The 21,359-nt window shown below is 49.5% G+C and overlaps 2 protein-coding genes across 9 annotated transcripts in view; one reads left to right on the forward strand and one right to left on the reverse strand.

Moving 5' to 3' along the window:
• MMACHC (metabolism of cobalamin associated C) overlaps window positions 1-1,291 on the reverse strand; it is a 53,649-nt gene extending 52,358 nt beyond the window's left edge. For both annotated transcript variants that reach the window (XM_043520445.1, XM_043520444.1), the window contains exon 1: window positions 890-1,291. In XM_043520445.1, the coding sequence (XP_043376380.1) occupies window positions 890-1,042 (153 nt within the window). In that variant the 5' untranslated portion in view covers window positions 1,043-1,291. The remainder of the gene's footprint in view (window positions 1-889) is intronic.
• On the forward strand, window positions 1,216-18,432 carry LOC119859828 (structural maintenance of chromosomes protein 4-like). Of its 7 annotated transcripts, none has more exons than XM_038412552.2 (12): window positions 1,216-1,436; window positions 3,485-3,671; window positions 4,794-4,824; window positions 5,297-5,457; window positions 6,089-6,170; window positions 6,755-6,935; window positions 7,121-7,188; window positions 8,737-8,813; window positions 10,481-10,581; window positions 13,728-13,822; window positions 14,643-14,777; window positions 17,653-18,432. In XM_038412552.2, exons 2-12 carry the CDS (start codon window positions 3,606-3,608, stop codon window positions 17,787-17,789), a joined length of 1,134 nt encoding a protein of 377 aa, XP_038268480.1. In that variant the 5' UTR covers window positions 1,216-1,436; window positions 3,485-3,605; the 3' UTR covers window positions 17,790-18,432. The 7 variants fall into 7 exon arrangements, with proteins under 7 accessions (XP_038268480.1, XP_038268474.1, XP_038268483.1 ...); XM_038412546.2 differs by having other exon boundaries at window positions 1,258-1,415; window positions 4,791-4,824; XM_038412555.2 differs by having other exon boundaries at window positions 1,277-1,436; window positions 3,581-3,671.
• The last annotated feature ends 2,927 nt before the right edge of the window (window positions 18,433-21,359 follow it).

The following is a 21,359-nucleotide window of genomic DNA, read 5'->3' on the forward strand; positions in this document are numbered from 1 at the left end:
AACAACATGGCAGTTTTGGAAATAATCTGAAAGGATGGAGATTCAATATACTTTGGAGCTCTCAGACATCCTCCAGGGGACAGGTTGCTACTACACTATGGTAGGACCGATATCATTGGGAGTCAAAGGACCGACACAGCTTTCAAAAGGCACCCAGCTTCTCACAGGATCAGGCCTTTATAGAAAGGCACTCATGCCAGTTTTGAAGGAGACTAGGCACTTCACTTTCCCAGGTGATCCAAACAATATGACAGCAGAAATGAGATAAAAATAATCAATGGGAAGAAGTGAAGGGATAACAAGCAGCAAGATATGGGGCAAACTCAGTTCATGTCTGGATGTCCTGGCCAAAAAAACGTAATTAAGGAAGAGTTACAGACTCAGGAGTACACCAAGATTTCTGGGTGAGAACCTACCACATCTTGCTCATCACTTCAATGCCACCTTTTCCAGCACCTGGCCTGAATGAAGAAGGAATTAGACCATGTACTTTCCATAAAGGGTCACCAACATACTATACTTCAAAATACAGCCTGCGGGGGGAGAAAACGTGTGCGGGACCGCTGTGGCCCACTTGTCCCCAAATCCACTGGAGAGCCACTGTTTTCCCCATGGGCTACTGCCAATGATACCACCATGTCTGGAATACATCCGGGACCCTTCACCCCAAAGCGCCTGTAGCACCAGGGAGGAGCCCGAATTCATTGCCGGCCTGGCGGGCCCCCCATCACACAAGGTGGCTGATGCGGGGATGTGATGTCACGGTGCCCATATGGTGTCACGGTGACAACTGCATGACGTCACAGGCTACGAGGCTGTGCGGGCCACGTGGGCACCACCGAGGGAGCCTGGTGGCCATCGCAGCCCCCCGCCCCCGCCCCCGCCATACCTTGAAGGGAGAAAGCTCGAAGCCGAAGTCGCACAGGCAACCGCAGACCCGCCTCTCCAGCGAAGCCACACTGGGCTCCATGCTGCCCCCCGCGCGAGGCACCACGGGAGATGTAGTCTCCCATCCGCCATGGCTGCGCGCGCGGAGGATCATGGGAAAGAAAGTCCTCCACGCCGCGGCTGCACACGGGCAACGCTCGCCTCCTCCTGCGGCTGCGCGCGATGCCTCTTGGGAGCGGCCCTGCCGCCCGGATGCCGCGACCGCGCGCGGGGCATGACGGGAGAGGTAGCCCCCTTTTCGGACGCCGCGGGCCTCCGGCGCGGGGCACGATGGGAGTGTAGGCCCTGGCTGCTGGGAAGTGTAGTCCTGAGGGCGGACTCCATCCCCCAGCAGGCCCCGGGGCAGGGCAGGGCGGCGCGGTGACGGCCGCTGGGAGCGTTTTGAAACCGCGGGGAGAGAGAGAGAGAGAGAGAGAGAGAGAGAGGCGGCCCCCAAAGCGCGCTGGGGCGTCGGAGCCGCGCACCGGGTCCGGGAGCCTGTGGCACCGGTAGTAGGGACCCTCTCCCCGCCCCGGGCCTCCCAGCTCGGCCCGAGCCCGGTCTCGCCGCGGGGACCCGAGACCTCCTCGCTGGGCCTCATTCTCCCAGAGACCCCGGGGCCGCCGCTGAGCCCCCCGCCCCGCCCCGCCCGGCTCTCCGGGGCCCCCCAACACCTCCCCGGGTCCCCCTGACCCGCTCCTCCGCCAGGCCCCCAACATCTCCCTGGAACCCTCCGACCCGCCCCTTCGCCAGGCCCCCTGATGTCCCCCGACCCCATCCCTCCACCAGGCCCCCAACACGTCCCTGGAGCCCTCTGACCAACCCGCCCCTCTGCCAGGCCCCCCGGAGCCCCCTCTCCCCGCCCCTCTGCCACGCCCCCCGATGCCTCCCCAGAGCCCCCTCTCCCTGCCCCCTCCGCCTGGCCCCCCGATGCCCCCCAGAGCCCCCTCTGCCAAGCCCCCCGATGACTCCCTGGAACCCCCTCTCCCTGCCCCTCTGCCAAGCCCCCCAATGCCTCCCCAGAGCCCCCTCTCCCTGCCCCTCTGCCAAGCCCCCCAATGCCTCCCCAGAGCCCCCTCTCCCTGCCCCTCTGCCAAGCCCCCCAATGCCTCCCCAGAGCCCCCTCTCCCTGCCCCCTCCACCTGGCCCCCCGATGCCCCCCAGAGCCCCCTCTGCCAAGCCCCCCGATGACTCCCTGGAACCCCCTCTCCCTGCCCCTCTGCCACGCCCCCCGATGCCTCCCCAGAGCCCCCTCTCCCTGCCCCCTCCACCTGGCCCCCCGATGCCCCCCAGAGCCCCCTCTGCCAAGCCCCACAATGCCTCCCCAGAGCTCCCTCTGCCAAGCCCCCCGATGACTCCCTGGAACCCCCTCTCCCTGCCCCTCTGCCACGCCCCCCGATGCCTCCCCAGAGCCCCCTCTCCCTGCCCCCTCCGCCTGGCCCCCCGATGCCCCCCAGAGCCCCCTCTGCCAAGCCCCCCGATGACTCCCTGGAACCCCCTCTCCCTGCCCCTCTGCCAAGCCCCCCAGTGCCTCCCCAGAGCCCCCTCTCCCTGCCCCTCTGCCAAGCCCCCCAATGCCTCCCTGGAGCCCCCTCTCCCTGCCCCTCTGCCAAGCCCCCCAATGCCTCCCCAGAGCCCCCTCTCCCTGCCCCCTCCACCTGGCCCCCCGATGCCTCCCAGATCCCCCAATGCCTCCCCAGAGCCCCCTCTGCCAAGCCCCCCGACGACTCCCCGGAGCCCCCTCTCCCTGCCCCTCTGCCAAGCCCCCCAATGCCTCCCTGGAGCCCCCTGACCCCTCTCCTCCACCAGGCCCCCCAACGCCTCCCCGGAGCCCCCTCTCCCCCGCCCCCCACCAGGCCCTCCAATACCTCACCAGAGAACCCTACCCTGACCCTCCACCACGCTCTCTACTCCACCCCCTTGATACCTCCCATCACCCCCACCCATCCACCAGGCTCCTCTGCAAGCCCCTCCGCATGCCTCTCCAGAGCCCCCCATGCCTCTGCCATACCTCTTTCCCCCAGCACCTCCCCAGACCCTTCTGAGACCTCACACCTCATGGTGGGGGGGGCTGATCCACCCCTCACCCAAAACACCCTGCAACTGTCTGGCAGATTTCTGTGTCTGTAGTAGTGCAGCTGGTGGGAACCCTGGGCTTTCCCTACCTCCTTCACCCCTCTCTGGGGACAGGGCATGACCCTGCCCCAGCGTCCACGTAAGGCTCAGAGAAAGCGGATGGGGTGTATTTTACTGCATCGCCAGTGCTATGGCAGGCTGCTATGCTGGGCCCTAGGAGATGGTCCATATGGAAGTCTACTTCTGCTCTGGGTTCTGCACGGCCCTGTCCCAGAACCAGTGAGCCTCCATCAGGCCTAGTTTATGAAATCCATTCTGGGTGTGAATTATGTAGGAGTCTCAGGATCTCTAGACCCTGCACTTTGCCCTCAGTCCTGTATCCTCCCACTTATTTCTCTTACCATACATGTATATTTATTTTAACTGTAATAGGAGCATAGACTGTGTAGGGAGAAAAATCTCTTTGCTGGTGGTTTTACAGGTCAATCCAACTATCTTCACCACATTGGGCTCTGCTTTATCCCTCAGCTTTATACACCAAGGGCTGATTCTAGGTAACTTTGTCATTGGTAAACAGTTAAAAGCACCTGCCTACCAGCCACATGAACTGGGATACACAGCTCAACTCCATACTGACTGCAACAGACAGCAACGTGGCTAAAATAAAGGCAAGTTCAGCAGTATTGTCATCTCTTTCTTGTGGCTTAGACTCTCACTCCAGGAAAGTCCTATTTAAACAAGTGCTGGATCCCTTGGTTCCTTGAACTATGTTGGTAATGTTGCTGTAGGTGAGGTCACCGGGACTGGTTTCGGTAGCTGCTTTGGCTCGTATTAGGTTTCAGAGTAGCAGCCGTGTTAGTCTGTATCCGCAAAAAGAAAAGGAATAAATTTGTTAGTCTCTAAGGTGCCACAAGTACTCCTTTTCTTTTTGCGAATACAGACTAACACGGCTGCTACTCTGAAACCTGTCTTTATTGTTAGAGTGAGTAAAGATGGCTATGTTATAGAGAAGGCAGCAATAATACTGGGGGAGAGTGGTCTAGTGCTTAGGGTGGGGAATTGTGCTTTGGGATTGCTGAGTCCTGTTCCTGCCTCTGCCCCAATTTACTGTTTGGACAAGCCCCTGAACTATTCTCTTCCTCAGTTCTCCCCATCTATAAAATGGGAGATTATGGGCTATAGAGGGTGCTAGAGGTACACTGTTGTTTTAAAGCTACTGGTGCTGTTCCTAAGTAATCAGCCACGGGGAAGGGACCCACTTACACAGCAGTTTCAGTCTGGCTAGAGATCATGCAGACCTCTAGGAATGCTGTTAGATTTTTTCCAAGTTCTGTGACTATCCTTATATACCTAATATGGTAATTGTTTCACATAATTAAAAACATGTCTTTTGCGAACATTTTTCATAGATTTAAAAGTCAGAAGGGACCACTGTGAAATCTAGTCCGACTTCCTGTATAACACAGACCATAGGACCTCCCTGAATTCATTCTTGTTTCAACTACTTTCCCTTCTGGATTTGCCCCACATACTTCACCCTTCTGTTCCTCTTTCTACTCCTCATCACTGTTGTTGCAATTTAGTTGATTTGAGGAGTCATCAGTGAGAACATGGGGGCACTTCCTAATCTGTCCTCTGGTGTTAACACCCCATCCTGCTTCTATTTGAAGACAGAGCCACTGTGGAAAGTCGTGTGAAGCACCCTACCACTCATTCCTGTGTTTGTAACTTTCCCCTGTCCTTTAGTGTCTTTACCATTTAATCTGGTTTCTCTTTCTCTGTTACAGCAGCGTCTGAACACAATCAGCATCTCTTCCAAAGGTAACAACCAGTTTGTCTCAAGCATTTCAAAAAGCACTTGCTACCATAGCATTGAGGTTCTGTAGGAATATCCATTGTGTTGTACAATCATGTGGTGGTGTTGCTGTGTCTCAAATGGATGATTATACCTGTCTTTATTTTTATTTTGTAAAAGCTGTTGATGCCTTGGGGTTAAAATCCAGGCAACTTTTGTGCCCATGTAGCAACGCAATGGCCATTTCAAGCCCCTCTTATTGGTTATCCATACAGCGGTTCCAGGGTGGGCAGATCTGCCTGTTCTAATGACTCCACATGTGATTGTATAATTCAAGCAGAGATAGGAAAAAATCTAGTTTCTGCTTTTTAAAACTTCAGTTTGGCCTTTTCCAAGTTCTTTGCCTTGGCAATAGCTGAGGCACGTCTAACAGTGTGATAAACAAGTGGGTTCCCTTCCCTGCAGCCCTTGTAACTCCTGTTACTTTTGATCTCTTAGTGGATTTGCTGCTTGACAGAATAAACACTGAGAAGGCTGCATTTGATGAGTCTCTGGTTGGATCTCGGCAACTGTGTCCTACCTGCCTAAGTCTTCCACACTACAGGATGGCAACAGAGGAGCTTGTAACCATCAGCAGTCAGCTGCATTTGCAAGCTAAGGTAACTCCAGAGTGCCGATGACATTAGCCTCTCTACTAAGGGGAAAGAGACAGGTTTCACTAGTGAGCTTAAAATACACACTCCTTACACTGGATGCCCTGGACTGTGGAGATCCTCTGTTTGTCACACGATCGGAAAAGCGTCTCCCTGTTGAGCCAGTGGATATTGCTCTTTGGGACAGCTGGAAAGGTCTCCACATAAAGATTTGAGGTGTTCCTTTCTCTCCCCATCACCCTGCTTGAGAGTGTGTTGCCTCTGCAGCACCCCCAGTTCCTGCCAGCACATGGCTGAAGCTGCAGGGACACTTCACTTGTCCTTTAAAGTAAAGTAACTTCCCAGGATCACTAACTTTCCTTTCCTCTCTGTGAGGTCCCCTGTATCCCTTTGAGCACTGAATCTTCTCCCTGCCCCGATCACAGCCTTTATCCTTCCAACAAGGAGGTCATAGGAGATTCCTTGGAAGCCCCTCTATCCTGCTCAGCCAAGTGTGGTTGCTTTAGAGTTGGTCTTGAGGTGCCCTGCAGCATTCCCTGCTTCTGAAACTGAACTGACTTGCATAAGACAACTGAGTTCTTCCCTGCACTCAATTATTTCCATGTGAGACTTGTTCTCATCCTGCTCTTCCCCCCAGGTCATTGAGTCTCTCACCCAGTCAGTAAATCGACTGAAGCAGGAGAAGGAGCTCCAGCAACAGCAGATCCATAATCTGGAAGGTATTGATGAATCACTTGGCTTTGCAGTCATTCTGGGATGTTTAGAGATTGCTCCCCATCTGACTGTTTGGGATCCTGTTGATGAGACAACAGGCTGTGAGTGCAGCTCCCCAATGGGGCACAGTCCAGTTCCCTACTCTGCTGAATACATAGCGCTCAAACCTAGAGTAGAAACCTGGTGTCCCAACTCATAGTCCTTTGCTCTAACCCTTACAGAATACAACCTTTACATCTGTTGGTACAGATGCTTGTAGGTTGTTGGCTCAGACGTTGGAACTCTTGGTTTACATCTCTCAAGGGTTCTACCCAAGAGTATCACTTGTTCAGAATACGCCATGAAGACCGGACTCCCCTCATGCCCCTGGAGTGTGCTGGCAGAGTGGTGAAGGGAGCTCTAGAACTGGTACCAATTTTGCTGTACCATGTCAGGGGATCAGCAGAGGCCTTCCTGCGCGCTCAGTCCAGTGCCTTACATCAGCAGTGGCCTGATGTTTGAGACCACTGTACTGTGTATTATCCAACCCCACCCTTCCCGTTACAGGGTGAAGCCTAACCATTTTCGGTCGTTTTGCTTGCTGTTGCAGAGGAGGTTGGTCGATTGCATAATAGCCCTCAGAGTGGCTTGGAGTCCCTGCTGGGGCAGAGAATGGAAGGGCTGAAGAGCGAGCTTCGTAACTTGCGACAGCAAGTGTATCACCAGCCGGATGGAGATTGCACCCCGGATCTGTATCCCAGCTCCAGCGTCATGCAGGAGGTGCATGAGAGGTCAGCTCTGGGGCTTTACAGCCATGTGGGTCATGGGAAATTAAGGCTGTTGCTTCCTTTGTTAATAAATTTGTTATCTCTAAGGTGCCACAAGGACTCCTTGTTGTTTTTGCTGATACAGACTAACACGGTTGCTACTCTGAAACCTTTCCCCAGGGGGTAACCCTCTCTCTCTTTTATTTTAGTAAAAAGCTTCTGTGGCGAGAATACGAGTGTGTGAGGAGAGAGGTGGAGCACCTGAAGCACAAGCTCAGTGAGTGTTGCTTGGACTGCTCCCAATGCGGATCACTGCCCTGTGGGCCTGACAGATGACTAGAAGCAGGAGGGAAGCAGCCTGCAGTTGAGAACATCATGTTATTTGTTGTCGTGGACAGTTTGCTCAGGAATGGAAGAGATGGGGATGCTGTGGTGAATTGGCAGAGTTGGAGGGGAAGTGTGGGAGCATGCACAGGGCTTGCTAGCTCAGTCAGACTCCCACCAGGGCATTGGCAGAGCTGTGGGAGGGGAACATGCATTGGGTTTCCCAACTCTGTCTGACTCTGTGTGTTGTATTGTGGTGCTTTGAGAGATGGGTTCCATTCAATGAATGGTCGGTGCATTGCAATACACTTCTATAACTTTTTCAAACGTCACCCGCACCCTACTCTTAGAGAGGCAATGGGGGGAGGGAATTGATAATGATACTGACTTCCTTTGTAAAGTGCTTTGAGATCTACTGCTGAAAAGTGCTATGTGAGAGCTAGCTGGCATTATTATTATTATTGGGCCTTTCTCAAGGATGCTCTGGGATGTCAAGTACCTTGGCTGGGCATAGACCTGAGACACTCCTGGAAATACCTTGGTCCTAGATTATCAAACTGTGACTCTACTCTTCAAAGCAACTGCGTAAAAATGACCCCTTCATACTCATAAGCCACCACTCAGTCAGATCGTCTGTTTATAGTAACTAAGTTTTAACTACTTCGCTCCTGTTAGGGGTGCAGAGCTGACATAACCATGGGAGAGGGAGCTGGGTTCTATTCTGGCTCATGAATCATAAACAGAATCTCCAATTATGAGCTAAATTTTGTTCTCCCTATATTGCAGCAGTTTCTGTGGAGGCAGTGAAGTGTCTTACTTGTAACCAAGGGCAGAATTTGAGGTGCAGAATCTTTGGTAATTACATGAAACAGAAGGTACCTAGCTTGACTCTCAGATGCCAAGCTGAGTTTACTGCAGCAACTCTTTTGCATTCCAGTAAGGCCGAAAGTTCCCAACAAGGATCAGGTCCCCATTGTGCTAGGTGCAGTATAAACACACGGTGAGAGTCAGTCCCTGTCCCAAAGAGCTTCAATCTGAATAGACAAAACACAGAGGAGGGGAAAGGAATATAACCATCATTTTTACTACTTATAAACTGAGCATGTTGAATATAGTCATTGAACGGCAATAAACAGGGAACCACCAATGTCATTTTCACAGTCATTTGTCAGAGTAGAACTGTATGTAAAGGGCTTTGTGTCAATAACAGCTTCCCCATTTGTGCCTATTATATATCTGTGAAAGCAATAGACCTGGATATTGTATATGAGTCCCATGGAGATCTGGCAGCTGCTCCTGCTGTTCACATGAGTTCCTCAGCAGAATGTAGTCCTGGCATGAGAGGTGCCCACTGAGCTTTTGAATATGCACAGAGAAAAGTGAGTGCTGAGGTGACTGTTCAAAATCAGGCACAGAACAGAAGTAGGTTCTGCTATGATTCAGCTCTCTGGCCAAAACCAATCCAGTTCACTATGTAAAGTTACACTGCTTTCCTTCTCAGACCGACAGGAGGAGGATCTAGTCAATCAGATGTCTGAAACTGATGAAATGAAGAGAACTCAAAGTCGATACTGCAAGGTACATAGCTTTACAGGTTCACCTTCTCCAGGCAAAATCATTACATGCATTTTTAAAGCATGTGATGGTTTGATAACCTGTGGAACTCACTGCTTCCAGATGATAGGATAATTGTAAGTAAAATTCTTAAGAGGGGTTAGGCACATGTATGAATAACATCTGCAGTACAAGCAGCTAGAGTAAATGACACCGGCTGTCGATCCTTATGTTTTTGGCATATATTGATCACCAGTTGCGGGGGCAGAAAGCATATCTTCTCTTTGGATAGTATTGTAAAACTATCCAGGAGATTCATGGGAGTTTTATATCTTCCTCTGAAAGCTGGAGAAAAGATCATGGATTTGTTGATCTGTTCCCTTATGGCAGAGCTGTTATTTCTCAGGCTTCCTGTGTTAACATCATCTAAAAGGTATACTGGTGCTACATTAATCAACACCGGGATATTACTGTGTTTCCCAGTGTGCTTCAGATTTCAGTATTTATTCCTTAGTATAGAACCAACTCCTGTTTGCACCTGGAATTATGGGAGGGGTCACTGTAATCCCTGTTACAAGGAGCCACGTTAATGAAATTAAACACTGAGACTCAATAGTGAGGCCCAACTGTAGCAATTCTCTTTCTTAAGTGTTTATCAAACAATACTGGCATGCTCACAGTATTTCTAAGACACCTCTCATATGGGTAGCTAGATGCCGTGTAGAAAACTAAGATCAGTATGGTTATAGTCTGCAGAGGATGACTTATTTTTATTTGATATTGGTATTGCAGTAGTGCCATTGTGCAAGGTACTGTACAAACACAGTCCATGACCCAAAGAGCTAACAATATAAGAAGACAAATGATATATGAAGGGTGGGGAGAGAAGAGTATATTCAAAATATATACAAGTGTTCATGTTCATAGAAAAAAGCCAGCATATATATCTGAGTTTCTGATTGTCCCCATCATAGCCATCAGAACTTGGTTGATTTCATGTAGGAGTCACTGCAGAAGTTGGAGGGATTTGGAACAAAAGGTAGTGCCCTTATGGGTCACTTCAGGGAGGGCATTCCGTGCGTAAGGTGTGAAGACATTTGTGATTGAGGCTGGCAGAGCAGAGGGAGAGAAGGGATAACACATGGGACAAGTAGGGAGGGACAGAGTTGTGAAGGGCCTAAAATACATTGGAGCTAACAATCAGACCTGACTGTACTTCTCAGCTAGCAGCAGTCCTCTAATCTTTTTAGAAACCACCTGCTGTCTGGCGCCTGTGGACAAGTAGCCCCCATAACCTGCTGCCCAAGAGACTCTGGTGGCACATTCTCAAACTGATTGGTGTTTTTATACGTTATGGTTGGCCAAAATGCAGTCTGTGGGCCAAGCATGGACAGCAGAGATCTACAGTGTGGCCCTAATTTCCATTAAGGAGGCTGGGTCAAGGGGTACAGGTTCCAGTATGCTATACCGCATCTTGATCTGAGCACACAAACTGTAAAGGAAAGGTGAAGTGCTCGTTGCCATGGATAGCATGGTTTGTGTCAGCTGTGCTTTCCCCAAGCTGTTCCAGGCCCATACAGAGAGCAAGTCACACATGCATGTTCTGCTGGGCTCAGCACTGCTGTATAGACTCGGCAGCTGTCTGTGAGGAGCCCTTTTGGCAGTGACTGACTGTCCCCCCTCATCCATAGATGCTGGAAGATTTGATGAACAGTCACAAAGCTCAATCTGATGACTTGGACAAAGCCAGGTTCGAGACGTGGAGCACCCAGCAAGAGCTCGGCCACATCAAGTAGGGGAAATGTGCCTTCCAAGGGTCTTGTGGGACATGTGGCACTACATGTGTGCACACACCATGCATTGCTGGCAATGTGGGGTGCATTCCTCACCCAACTGAGCTCAGCACATCAGCTGCAAGTGCAGCTCTTTGTATATCCAAGGGATATTTTACCACAAACCACGTGGGAATGGCACAAGTGTGTGCACTGCTGTGTGACCACTCTTCAGTGCCCCTGCGTGAAAGGAGTTGTGGGGAATATCTGCTCAGTTGCTAGTCGGCAGATGTCCACATCACAACTAGCACTAATAGACCCTCTGCTTGCACCCTCAGAGAAGGCAAAGCTGAATTCCCCTCTTGCTTCTAGAGGGGGCCTCTGCAGGTCACGATTGAGGCCTGTTACTGAGGCAGTGTGGAGAAGCCGTCACATTGGTGGATAGAGAACATCCATCGCCAGGGTTGGCAATCCAGCACCCTGGCCAATGAGGCATTCCCCCTTTTAGATGCATAAAGTGCTGAACTGCGAGCCCTGGAGGTTCCAGAACGTTGGGAGCTCAGTTCAAGCTTGCCCACTGCTGGGAGAGGAGCCCCAGCTAGGGGCAGATGGAGAGTTTCAGGCTCCATGGTCCATTCAGTCTTTGGTCTCTCTGCTGAGGCAGCTAACAAGGGGACTAGTTGTGATGGTATCTGTTTGTGATGGAGACACCTATACCTTGGGAACTAGACTGAGTATCCCAATTCACTTCACACAGGCACAGAGCAGCCATCTAGTGTGAATGACTTCCTGCCGTTCTTATTCTGGGCTGACCCTACACTGTTGACCTGGAGATGAAAGGCTCCATATCTAATCACGGCTCTCCTGTGCCCTCTAGTCCAAGTGCATGGACAGTGTGTAAGCAAGCATGCTCGTGTTCTCCCTCCACAAACCCTCTACTGTGGGCACTGGCTGACTTCTGAAGCTCCTTCTCTGTCCCTCAATGAGTGAACCCACTTGGCACTTTTCAGAAAGTGGTGATTCCCCCCTTTAGTTCTTTCCCTTTCTAGCTCCTCAGCAGGAATTCCCTTCTGCCTGGGGCCTCTTCTCTTGAAGAGACGCCCAGTTGTGTCCCTTAAACCCCTGTCCTTCCCTGCATCTCCCTGCTCTCCTCTTGCTTTCCTATGCTGTCACATTCCCACGATGGATCATGCTGAGAAAGGAAACGGACTCTACCTTTTGGCTGTGATCTCCACATAGCTGGGCCTTGCATGCTCTGGCCTCTTCCCTGGAGAGGATGGTGACATTAGAGCTTCCCCTTCAGTGATTCTAAACTCTGTGCTACTGTTCCTTTAATTGTGTCCTTGTCTTTCCAACCTAGCTGGCCCAGGGGTATCTGGGGATTCTGTGTGTGCCACTGTCTCTAACCCTCTTTCCCACGCACCCAGGTGCCACAATGGGATAATGTCTCACAGGACTGCCAACTACCCCTTCAGCTGGCAGGCAGCGTTCTCTCAATGGTGTGACCCAGACCTCCCTTCCCAGGGGAGCACTCTATCCATTCATTAACATCAGGCTGATACTGAAGACCTTTGCAATACAGCAGGGCTGGGACTATTTATTAAATATTTGTTCCTGAAAGGTCTTTATTTGAAATCCCTGTGTTCTCTAGAGATGTAGCAGGTAAGTCAATGCCAAGCAATATCGCATAGAGCCATTCATCCTGAAGGATCTCAAATAGTGTGCAGCGTGGTGACACCCACTACTGCAATGCTGTCACTACTGGGATAGCACCTGGTAGGCTCTTTAACACCCAACAGCAACAGTTTACCACAGTTTGGGGCAGGATGTGAAGCATATATTTTTTTATCCACCTGAAAATGCATGGGATGGGAGAAGCCTATGAAGGCAGAGTATAACTACAGTAGAACCTCTGCGTTACAGACACCTCGGGAATAGAGGTTATTTGTAACTCTGAACAAAACGTTCTAGTTCTTTCAAAAGTTTACAACTGGACATTGACTTAATACAGCTTTGAAACTTTACTGTGCAGAAGAAAAATGCTGCTTTTAACCATTTTAATTTAAATGAAACAAGTACAGAAACAGTTTCCTTAGCTTGTCAAATCTTCTTTTTTTTTTTAAACTTTCCCTTAATTTTTTTAGCAGTTTATGTTTAACGCAGCACTGTACTGTATTTGCTTTTTTGGGGGGTCTCTGCTGCTGCCTGATTGCATACTTCTGGTTCTAAATGTGGTGTGTGGTTGACTGGTCAGTTTGTAATGCTGATGCTCCTAACTGAGGTTCTGCTATATTGCAAATAGAATTAATCTGGGACACTGGAGATGCATGCATAGCCTCTGCAGGGGTGAGCCCTTCACATCACTCGGCAGTGCCCCATCTGATAGGCACATACAGCACTGGCTGGCTCTGCAAGGAGCTGTGTCCAGGTCTCTCCTGGTGATTCAGGGCCTTTGAGGGAGATTGATGAGGAATGATACTAAAAACATTAGGAATTCCCTAGTGCTTTCCAGCCAAGGATCTCAAAGCCCTTTTCAGACGCAATTCATTCTCACAATCTTCCTCTCCATCACCCCAGTGAGGTGCATGTGATGATGTTATCCCTCACGTTACCGATGAGGAAAGGAACAGTACCAGAGCTGGGATTGGAACCCAGGTGTCTTGACTTCTTGCTCTCTCTTCTGATACCCCTGTTAATCGCTTAGATTCACCCCTGACCCCAAAATCCATAAATAACCATTAGTGTTCTTAGTGGAAAATATCTGTGAAAACATCCATGGTCCAGCATGGCTCTGTTGTTAGAATATCCTTGATGAATTTGCTCTGACATCAGAAACCAAACTTGCCTCCTGTACTATAATAACCCACTGTGGAGTATGTTCTGTTAACTCGGTGAGTCATCTCTAATAATGAGATTTAATTGCAGTTCTCCTGTAATTAAATATTGATTCTCTTTCCCTTCCCTTTCTGTAGAAGCCTCAGGTCTCCCTGCCCCCCATGCCCCACATCCACATACAAGAGTTGCTTAGCAGAGCTGAATCTACCTTGAACCATGAGTTTACCAAAATCCCTCATTGCAGAAAATCTCAAGAATGAATTTTGTCTCTCTCCTGGCAGCTGTTTCTGTCCCTGGAGCTAATCAGTGGTGTTGGTTTTGTTTCAATCAGATCCACGGTCACTGACCTGAAGGACCAAATGAAAAATCTGCCCTTGGAAGAGAAGTCATACACTAAGCCCGTAGGAAAGGAAGGTGCTCATGGGAGTAAGTGATGCTAGTCCTCTTGGGTAGAGCTGGTTGGGAGTTTTCTGACAAAATGGAGTTTTGTTGGCAAATGCTGGTTTGTTGAACCTGAAATGTTTTGTGGAAACATCCTTGGGTTTGACAGACTTTCATCAAATCACAGCAGGGTTCCAATGGAAACCTGCCTGGTTTGCTGGTGGGCTCCTGAGAAGCCCAGGGCTTCCAGGGTCTGTGGCCCTGGGGTACCCCCCCATGCGGACTGCCTGGGGGCCAGGGAGCAAGGGGCTTCTCGGGTCTGTGACTCTGAGCAGCCATGCCCTGTAAGGGATTCCAGGCTCTCTGCCGGAAAGCCTCCGAAGTCCTGGCTCTAACTGGGGCTCGGCTCCCTGGCTTGCAGCAGAGAGTCTGGAAGTCCTGAGAATTCTAGTAATGTCACTTTATTGGACTCCCTCTCCAGATAAACTACTTCTTGCCCTTGGGACATGATTATGGTCGGGGATAGCCAGGAATCTGGCTGGCTTCTCCGTTTCCTTCATCTGACCTATGATCCTGCTTGGTTTGTCTTTAACCATGGAGTCAAAGATGGGAGAGTTCAGTGCAGTGCATTGCCTTCAGCACGTGTTCAGCATCTGTCCAGTGCACCTCCAGTCTTGAGTTACATGATTCAGGGCCTGGCTCTCCATCCCTTTGTTCGTTATTTACACCAGTGCAGAGTAGGAGTACGATGCTATGAAACCAGAATGGTTGTATTGCCTATGAAGACAGTGAGAAATTCGGCCTATGGTCTTTAACCTTGAGCTCAGCTCTCAGCTTATCCTGCTTGTTGGTGTGTTTCTCTTAGTGGAAAGCAATGATTTGTTGAGAGAAGAGGAGATATTTTCTTCCTCCCTGAGTGATGATTCTGCCTCTGAGCTCAGTCTCACAGATGTCAGCTCGGATGAGCTCTCTAGTGCCACAGAGATTAAGGAGCCTGAAGGTAAGAGAAGTATGGCTGGCTTAGGAGCTCTTGATACCCTAAGAATATAGTTGTTTTCAGAGGGAACATGGATGTTAGATGTGACTGTCTTGGGGGGGAGAGGGGAATCTGTTTTTACGTCCAGTCCGTATTTTATGTCCCTAAAAGCGTTTCAGTATTTGTAATGCCCATACTAAGATCAGACTCACAACTTGACAAGAGCCCGAAGGCTGTACCCAAATTAGCTGTATGTATTTGGCATCTAAATATGGGAGGCAGCATGATCTAATGGTCAGAGCATTGGACTGGGAGTCAGACTTCTTGGTTCTAAACCCAGCTCTCCACTTGCTAACAGATTTACTTTCCAGGGCTCCTTGTCTATCTTTTGTCAGGCCTAATCAGGTGGAAGGTGCTGTGTAAACAGAAGTATTATTTTGCATAAAATAGAGCATACTGCAGCCTCTCACATCTGTATTATTGAGTGGCAGTCCTGAGGAGGGAGGGACATTATCTTCTAGCATGCAGTGACCCAGAGGCTTTCCTTTGCATATTGGTGTCTTGTCTGTCCAAGTTGTGTACTAAAGATTGAGACTGTTTGTAGTCTGCATTGTAGAACTTCACTTTTCCCCCTGTACCAACGCATATTATGCTGCTTTCTTCTCTAATCTGATACGGGCAATCTAGAATGCTGGGTGTGACGATTTGGAGACTCCATTTACACAGCTTATGAATTGATTACAATTGTGAAGTTGTTAAGAAATGTTTGCATCACGGAATGCCTTTATGTATACATGGTATCCATCATGCTTGTGTCAGGTCTTTCCAGACTAGGGACAGGGGTGGGTGGCTGGAATTTAATGGCTGCCTATCCAGCTGGAAACACCTGGATGAAAATGGATTAGTTGAGGTTGGAAGATATTTTCCCCAACTTGTCTGTAGGGAGTGGGGGAAATGGAGAGAGTGGAAAGGACAAAGACAGAAGTGAGAATGGGGGAGTTTAAACAGCCCCCGAGAGCCACATGGGCAGGAGAGGATAAGGAGATAGAACAGCCAGGGTCAGAGAGGTGAGGTGGGGTGGGGAGAGAAGGCTCCATGTTTCAGAACACAAGCTAGGCACTGCAGCAGAAGGACCCTGGATGTCCCCAGAGGACTCTGATCCTAGCCCAAAGAAAGCTGTGTAGTAGTGAGGAAACTGAGCCAGGGAAATGCAAATAGGGTTTGTTTGTATTGATCTGTGTATTTCTTGTGCAGTTAAGTAACAAGCTGTGATATTAGAGTCCTTTGCAAAGTGTCTGTCCGCTGCATGTTACTCCTAACGCATGCTCCTTGAAGAAGTAAACGAGACCCAGAACACCCCACAGCTGGTGTACTGGGAGAGGAAATGTTTCAGCTGAGGGGGGTTGGAGGAGGATGAGGAGGAAGAAAAGCCGAGTGGCCACCACTGTTTCCCAGGGGCTGGGCAATGGGCTGCATAATCACAGCTCCTAGGACGGTGTGCTAGACAGTGGGTCTGCGCCCTGAGCGTGAGCCTAGAAGCCCCAAGATATGGGACAGTCCATGGGTTCTCTTCAGACACTGGAGGCTTACAAAAGTCTGGTGAGTGGCCAAGAGGGGCACTTGACTGGACCTGTGACACTGGCATCCAAAGCACTTCGATTATGGTTAAACTGTGGTGCCCTATGGTCTCCGTTGTTTGAGCCTCCCTTCCAGCCTTGTTTCAGGGTAACATTAAGCTGCAATATGAGAGCCAATTATAATACTATCAATAATAATAATACTGAGCATTCCCCAGCGGTGCCAGGAGGTCAGTTTTTAATGTCACTCCATGTTTGGTTTGGTGCTGACACTCAGCCAATGAGGTTAAGAAGGTGAAAATCACTGATTTTTGAAAGGCTCATCTTCCACATTATATATCCCTTTGGATTTCAACTTTGTTTCAGGATGTTAAAGACCCTTGCGTTTGCATTAACACTTAGCCTTGGGGGAATTCCCAGCTCCAGGAACAAAGGGGTTAATGTTCTTTTAGAGGAAATTCATGCCCTACTTCAGTAAGATGCTTAAGATTCTTGTGAATCGGGGGGCTTTAAGGTACATGAAATTGCCTCGAGTTCTGTTTTTTCTAGGTACAAATCCCGCTGAGTCAGTCTTTACAGTTTTTTCCACCAAATGCATCCGATGAAGTGAGCTGTAGCTCACGAAAGCTTATGCTCAAATAAATTTGTTAGTCTCTAAGGTGCCACAAGTACTCCTTTTCTTTTTGCGAATACAGACTAACACAGCTGCTACTCTGAAACCAGTCTTTACTAGTAAGGCTGCTACAATTAACTGCTTTAAAGATGCAGTTGCAAGATGTCCAGTTGTTGTTAGGATGTTCCCTAAGCAATCTCCCCAGGACGTATCAAGGGGTTAAATTCTCTTCTCCAATATTACTTGCAGGCACATGCTAGGGACTGAGTTTAACATTTGATCAGCAAAGCCCTGTGTCAGATAACATGCATAATTTCATAAGAGGAAGCTAGTTATCCTATATTATTGGTAGTAAATATTGATATCCTAGTAGCACCCAGAGGCCAGGGTCGGGATTATAGTAGGGGTGCCCAAAGGCTGCTAGGAGGCAGGGACCATGATTTAAAAATATATGCCAATACAAATTAGTCAAACCCACATTGTCAGTGTGTTTTCTTGTATTTGCCTGAGTAGATGATGAATTGGCATTGCTTCGAGTTCATTGGTGACTCTGAACCAGTAGCAGATCAGCTTTGTCCTCACTCTGCAGTTACAGGGAGGTCGTGATCAGGGGCTGCAGTTTACCCTTGGGCCATTTTTCTCGGTTGAAGATGAGGACTTGAGCCTCAGAGTCCAGAGTATGGCTAACTCCTCTGCAATGTGTCTGTAGGATCCAAAGACCTCTCCACCCCAAGCCTGGAGCTGGAGGACAGCACCCCCAAGGAGGAGGCTGGAAGCATGTCGGATGAGGACCTCAGCAGTGACCTGTTTGACAGTCTGCCTGAACTTAATCTGAGTGATCTTTAATGCTTAGCCAAAGAAAGCCCCCTTCTGTCAAATAAGAAAAATTAAAGATGGAAAGGGAATTGGCATCTCAAAATGGACAGGCTCCTCTTCTGAACGGTCAGCCACTGTCAGCTGGGGGTGGAGGGGTGTTGCAGTGGCCCAAAGGTGATCCTTTTGCGGGGAGATGGGCTCTGCACAGCCTGGTATCAGGCAATCAGCACCTCCACTGACTTTGACTTTCAAGGACTCCAGAAGAAACCGATTGGGCTGTGTATTCCTGAGCTTCAGGTTGTGAGATTTGTTCTAACTCTGTTAGCTAAAATGCTGGGCACATATATGGAGATCTGCTCTGCCCTCTCTGCATGGGTGGGGAACAGAACCCTAGTAGGTGATCATAAATCTACTTATATAAGGGCCAAGAAGCCTCTAAGTGGCAGCTGAGTTTGCCAGGTGCTGGTAAATCCCTTCCCACTCAGGTAATTGAAGTGGTTTAAAAACCTCCATTCTTGGAACAGTGTTTTCATGTCAATCATAAAGGGAAAATTGCTTTAATACAGGAGAAGACAGCTGAAATGGAAAGAGGCTGCGGCCTAAAATCCTGCCATTCCCATTCTTCACGCCTTGCACATCTGGGGTGTTTTAAATAAAGTTTTCCTAAGTAATTCCTCTGATTTTACAGGAGTTACTTTATAGCAGGGGGCGGGGGAGGACAAGGGGAAGGAAGGGGCTGCGTTGGGTGAGAGTTAGCGTGCTTGACAGTCCAAGTCCAATGTTAGTGAGTGAGAGGAGGAGCCTAAGGGGCTGTGAAACAGGAGGGATGCAGAGATGCCACTAACCTTTCCCTGCCTCCTGCCCTTCCCCAAGTTACCAGTGTTGCTCATCCTGCAAAGTGGGTAGCAAAGGAAGGTGGCCCCGATTTGGGGGAAGGTGTTTAGTGCAGTGTGGCAGAGCTCAGTGTTTGAACAGCCAGCCAAGGAAATAAATAGCCTATTAATGAAATTCATTATTGGTGCTAAACTGGGAGTAGCAGCAGCCAGGTGAGTCATAGAGGAGAAACAGAGCAGAGACACAGGCAGAAAGTGCTCCAGCGCCATTTAGTTCGTATACTTGGGGAAGCGTAACCACAGTTCCCACCCTGGAAGGGCCAGGAAAGCTGGGCAGCGGTGACTCTGCTAGAGACCTACTATGGTGAGAGTGGATGCCATGTTTAGCATGATCTTGCAACAGTGGATGGCTGACAGAAAGGCTGGTGCAGGATGTGAGTGGTCCCTCTCTAAGTGACTCTGGTATGACCCCAGCCACCAGACTGGAGCCAGTGCTAGACATCTCCTTACCACAACTTTATTCCCAACCTGGTAGGAGGCCAGAGAGGAGCAACGGAAATGAAAAGGGGCTGCGGGGACTGACAGAGGAGCAGAGGGTTAGCTCTGCAAATGAGGCAGGGCTTGGCTGAGTGACGACGGGTGGGGGGGGGTTGGAAAGGCAGGAATTACTTCAGGCACTAATACAATGTGCCTCTCACGGTGGTAGCTACATCCACTTTAGAGATTAGGCTGAGAGCAGTCGGCTTCTCCTAAATGGGGAGCAGCTGCTTCCCAACTGCCCAGGACCCAGCTCTGCGTCCTTGGGGAGGACCCCAGGGAGTGAATGGCAACCACTAGATTCTGGCTGGGATACCAGAGCCTGCCTGGATGGAGGTGAGATGCTGCCATAGCCCGGTTGGGACTTGGTGCTGTCTCATGGCCCTGGATTCCAGAAACTAAAACTGGACAAGACCCTACGGAACGATCATGCATTGCGCAGCACCTGGGCTGGATGGTCTCAGAGCTGGCCTACAACTAGGCTGCCTGAAAAACGAATGGGGTGATTTTCCCTGAAAGCTCTGCATAGTCCCTTTTGGGAGATGCCTGATTCCCCCTCCCTTCCACCGAAGCAGGCGCAGACAGGGCTGTACGTGTCTCTAGTATTTACACCCGTGGAGCTCACGATGCTTTACAAAGGCAAGCAAGAATTTTCAGCCCCCTTTTACAGATGGGGAAACCAAGGCATGGAGCAGTTTACTAGTGAGTTGGGGCAGCGCTATGATTAGAACCTAGGAGTCCTGCACTAATTTCAATTGTCTATAGCTGCATCCAATAAACTACTCCTTAATGAGTCGCTGAGTCACTCTACTGGCTTAAAACTGACTGAGGGATGCATTCCAGAGTTTGCGAGCCTCGTCTTGTTCCAAGCACAGCCTGTAATTTAGCATCTGGAGTTTTTGTGGCGCTTACACAACAGGTTGTTAAGAACACATCAAATAGGGCTGATGGCACTCATCTCCCTTCCTTCAGCTCCAGGGAAAGCCTGTGTGAACGGGGACACTTGCTCTTGCCTGCCAGAACTGCACAGGGCAACCAGCGTGTCCAATTTCAGGGAAAAAGTGCTTCAAAATAAGAAAGGATTAAAAGGGGGGGAGGGGGAAATTAGCCTGTGGGAGATTACATCAACAGATGTTGCATTACAGTTGACAGTGTTGGCAAATGGCCAGTGCTGCAAGAAAATATTAATTCTGGGCAGTTTTTAACAGGGAGACCTGGTTTACAGCTGCAGGAAGTACTGGGTAACTTATTTACTACTTCCTTTACCTGAGCTGGGCTGGATCTTACTGCAAGTTCAGAGGAACTGGGAGCTCTGCAGAAAGTGTCTTTAATCCCTTATGGCTGTGACTGCCATTGCATCTGTGATCAACATGCTGCTGGATTTGTGATTGTGGGGGCTACTATGTGAGGAAATGATTACAGATGAAATGAGGCTAAAAATTGTTAACTACTTGTGTGTGTGTGTGTGTGTGTGTGTGTGTGTGTAAGTGAAACAGCTGCTAGCCTAGGGCCCTGTCTGCTCAGATCAGAACGGTGCTGACCCCCATGTTATTTAAACATGGTTATTTCTAGTAAGGGCCTATTGATGTTGCAAAATCAACCTTGACAGGAGACCTAATCACAATCTGGGTGTCACAACCAACATTAAACAGGATTCCTGTTATACAATGAACAGGACTTAGTGCTTGAACCATCTTCTCAGATCATTCTAAAGTCAGCTGCCAGAGCTGGCTGATTCTTGTAGCCAAGGTGGGAGCTAGCATGCCCTCCTCAGCAAAGTGGCAGGGCAGAAGGACTCGTCACTTAAATGCAGGAGACACAAGGGCAGCGCTAGCATAATTGGCTCACAGGATTCTCAGTGCAACAAAAAAAAACAATCCATTCCCATTGATCAGGATCTGTGAGCATTAACGATTTAACCCTGAATGCAGCACATAAGAGTTGGGGCCTGGGGCTGATAAGGCCCATTGTTAGGCAATTGCATTTCTCCATCTTTGTTTTAAGCGTTGGCACCTGGTCACTTGCTGGAAAATCAGCCTGGTCACTGGTTTAGTTCTTTTACAGATTATAAACAAATGATTCCTTCTCTGTTTTACAGGGGATGTGGAGAAGAGCAACCCTCTTATTCCATGCTGCAACTGATCAGAGTTATGTCAATTACATGGGGAAACATTGACACAAGTTGGGCAATCTTTTTCCTGAACCCATATTTGTAGAGGATTCCGGAAAA

Source organism: Dermochelys coriacea, chromosome 8, assembly GCF_009764565.3.
Source record: "Dermochelys coriacea isolate rDerCor1 chromosome 8, rDerCor1.pri.v4, whole genome shotgun sequence".
Classification (NCBI taxonomy): domain Eukaryota; kingdom Metazoa; phylum Chordata; order Testudines; family Dermochelyidae; genus Dermochelys; species Dermochelys coriacea.

Excerpts from the sequence above, each read along its gene's own strand:
- LOC119859828 (XM_038412546.2), top strand. The coding sequence starts at position 3,606 with ATGAACTGGGATACACAGCTCAACTCCATACTGACTGCAACAGACAGC. Across the intron at positions 3,672-4,790 it reads GCAACGTGGCTAAAATAAAG|CAGCGTCTGAACACAATCAG; the intron begins GCAAGTTCAGCA and ends TCTCTGTTACAG. Across the intron at positions 6,936-7,120 it reads ATGCAGGAGGTGCATGAGAG|TAAAAAGCTTCTGTGGCGAG; the intron begins GTCAGCTCTGGG and ends CTTTTATTTTAG.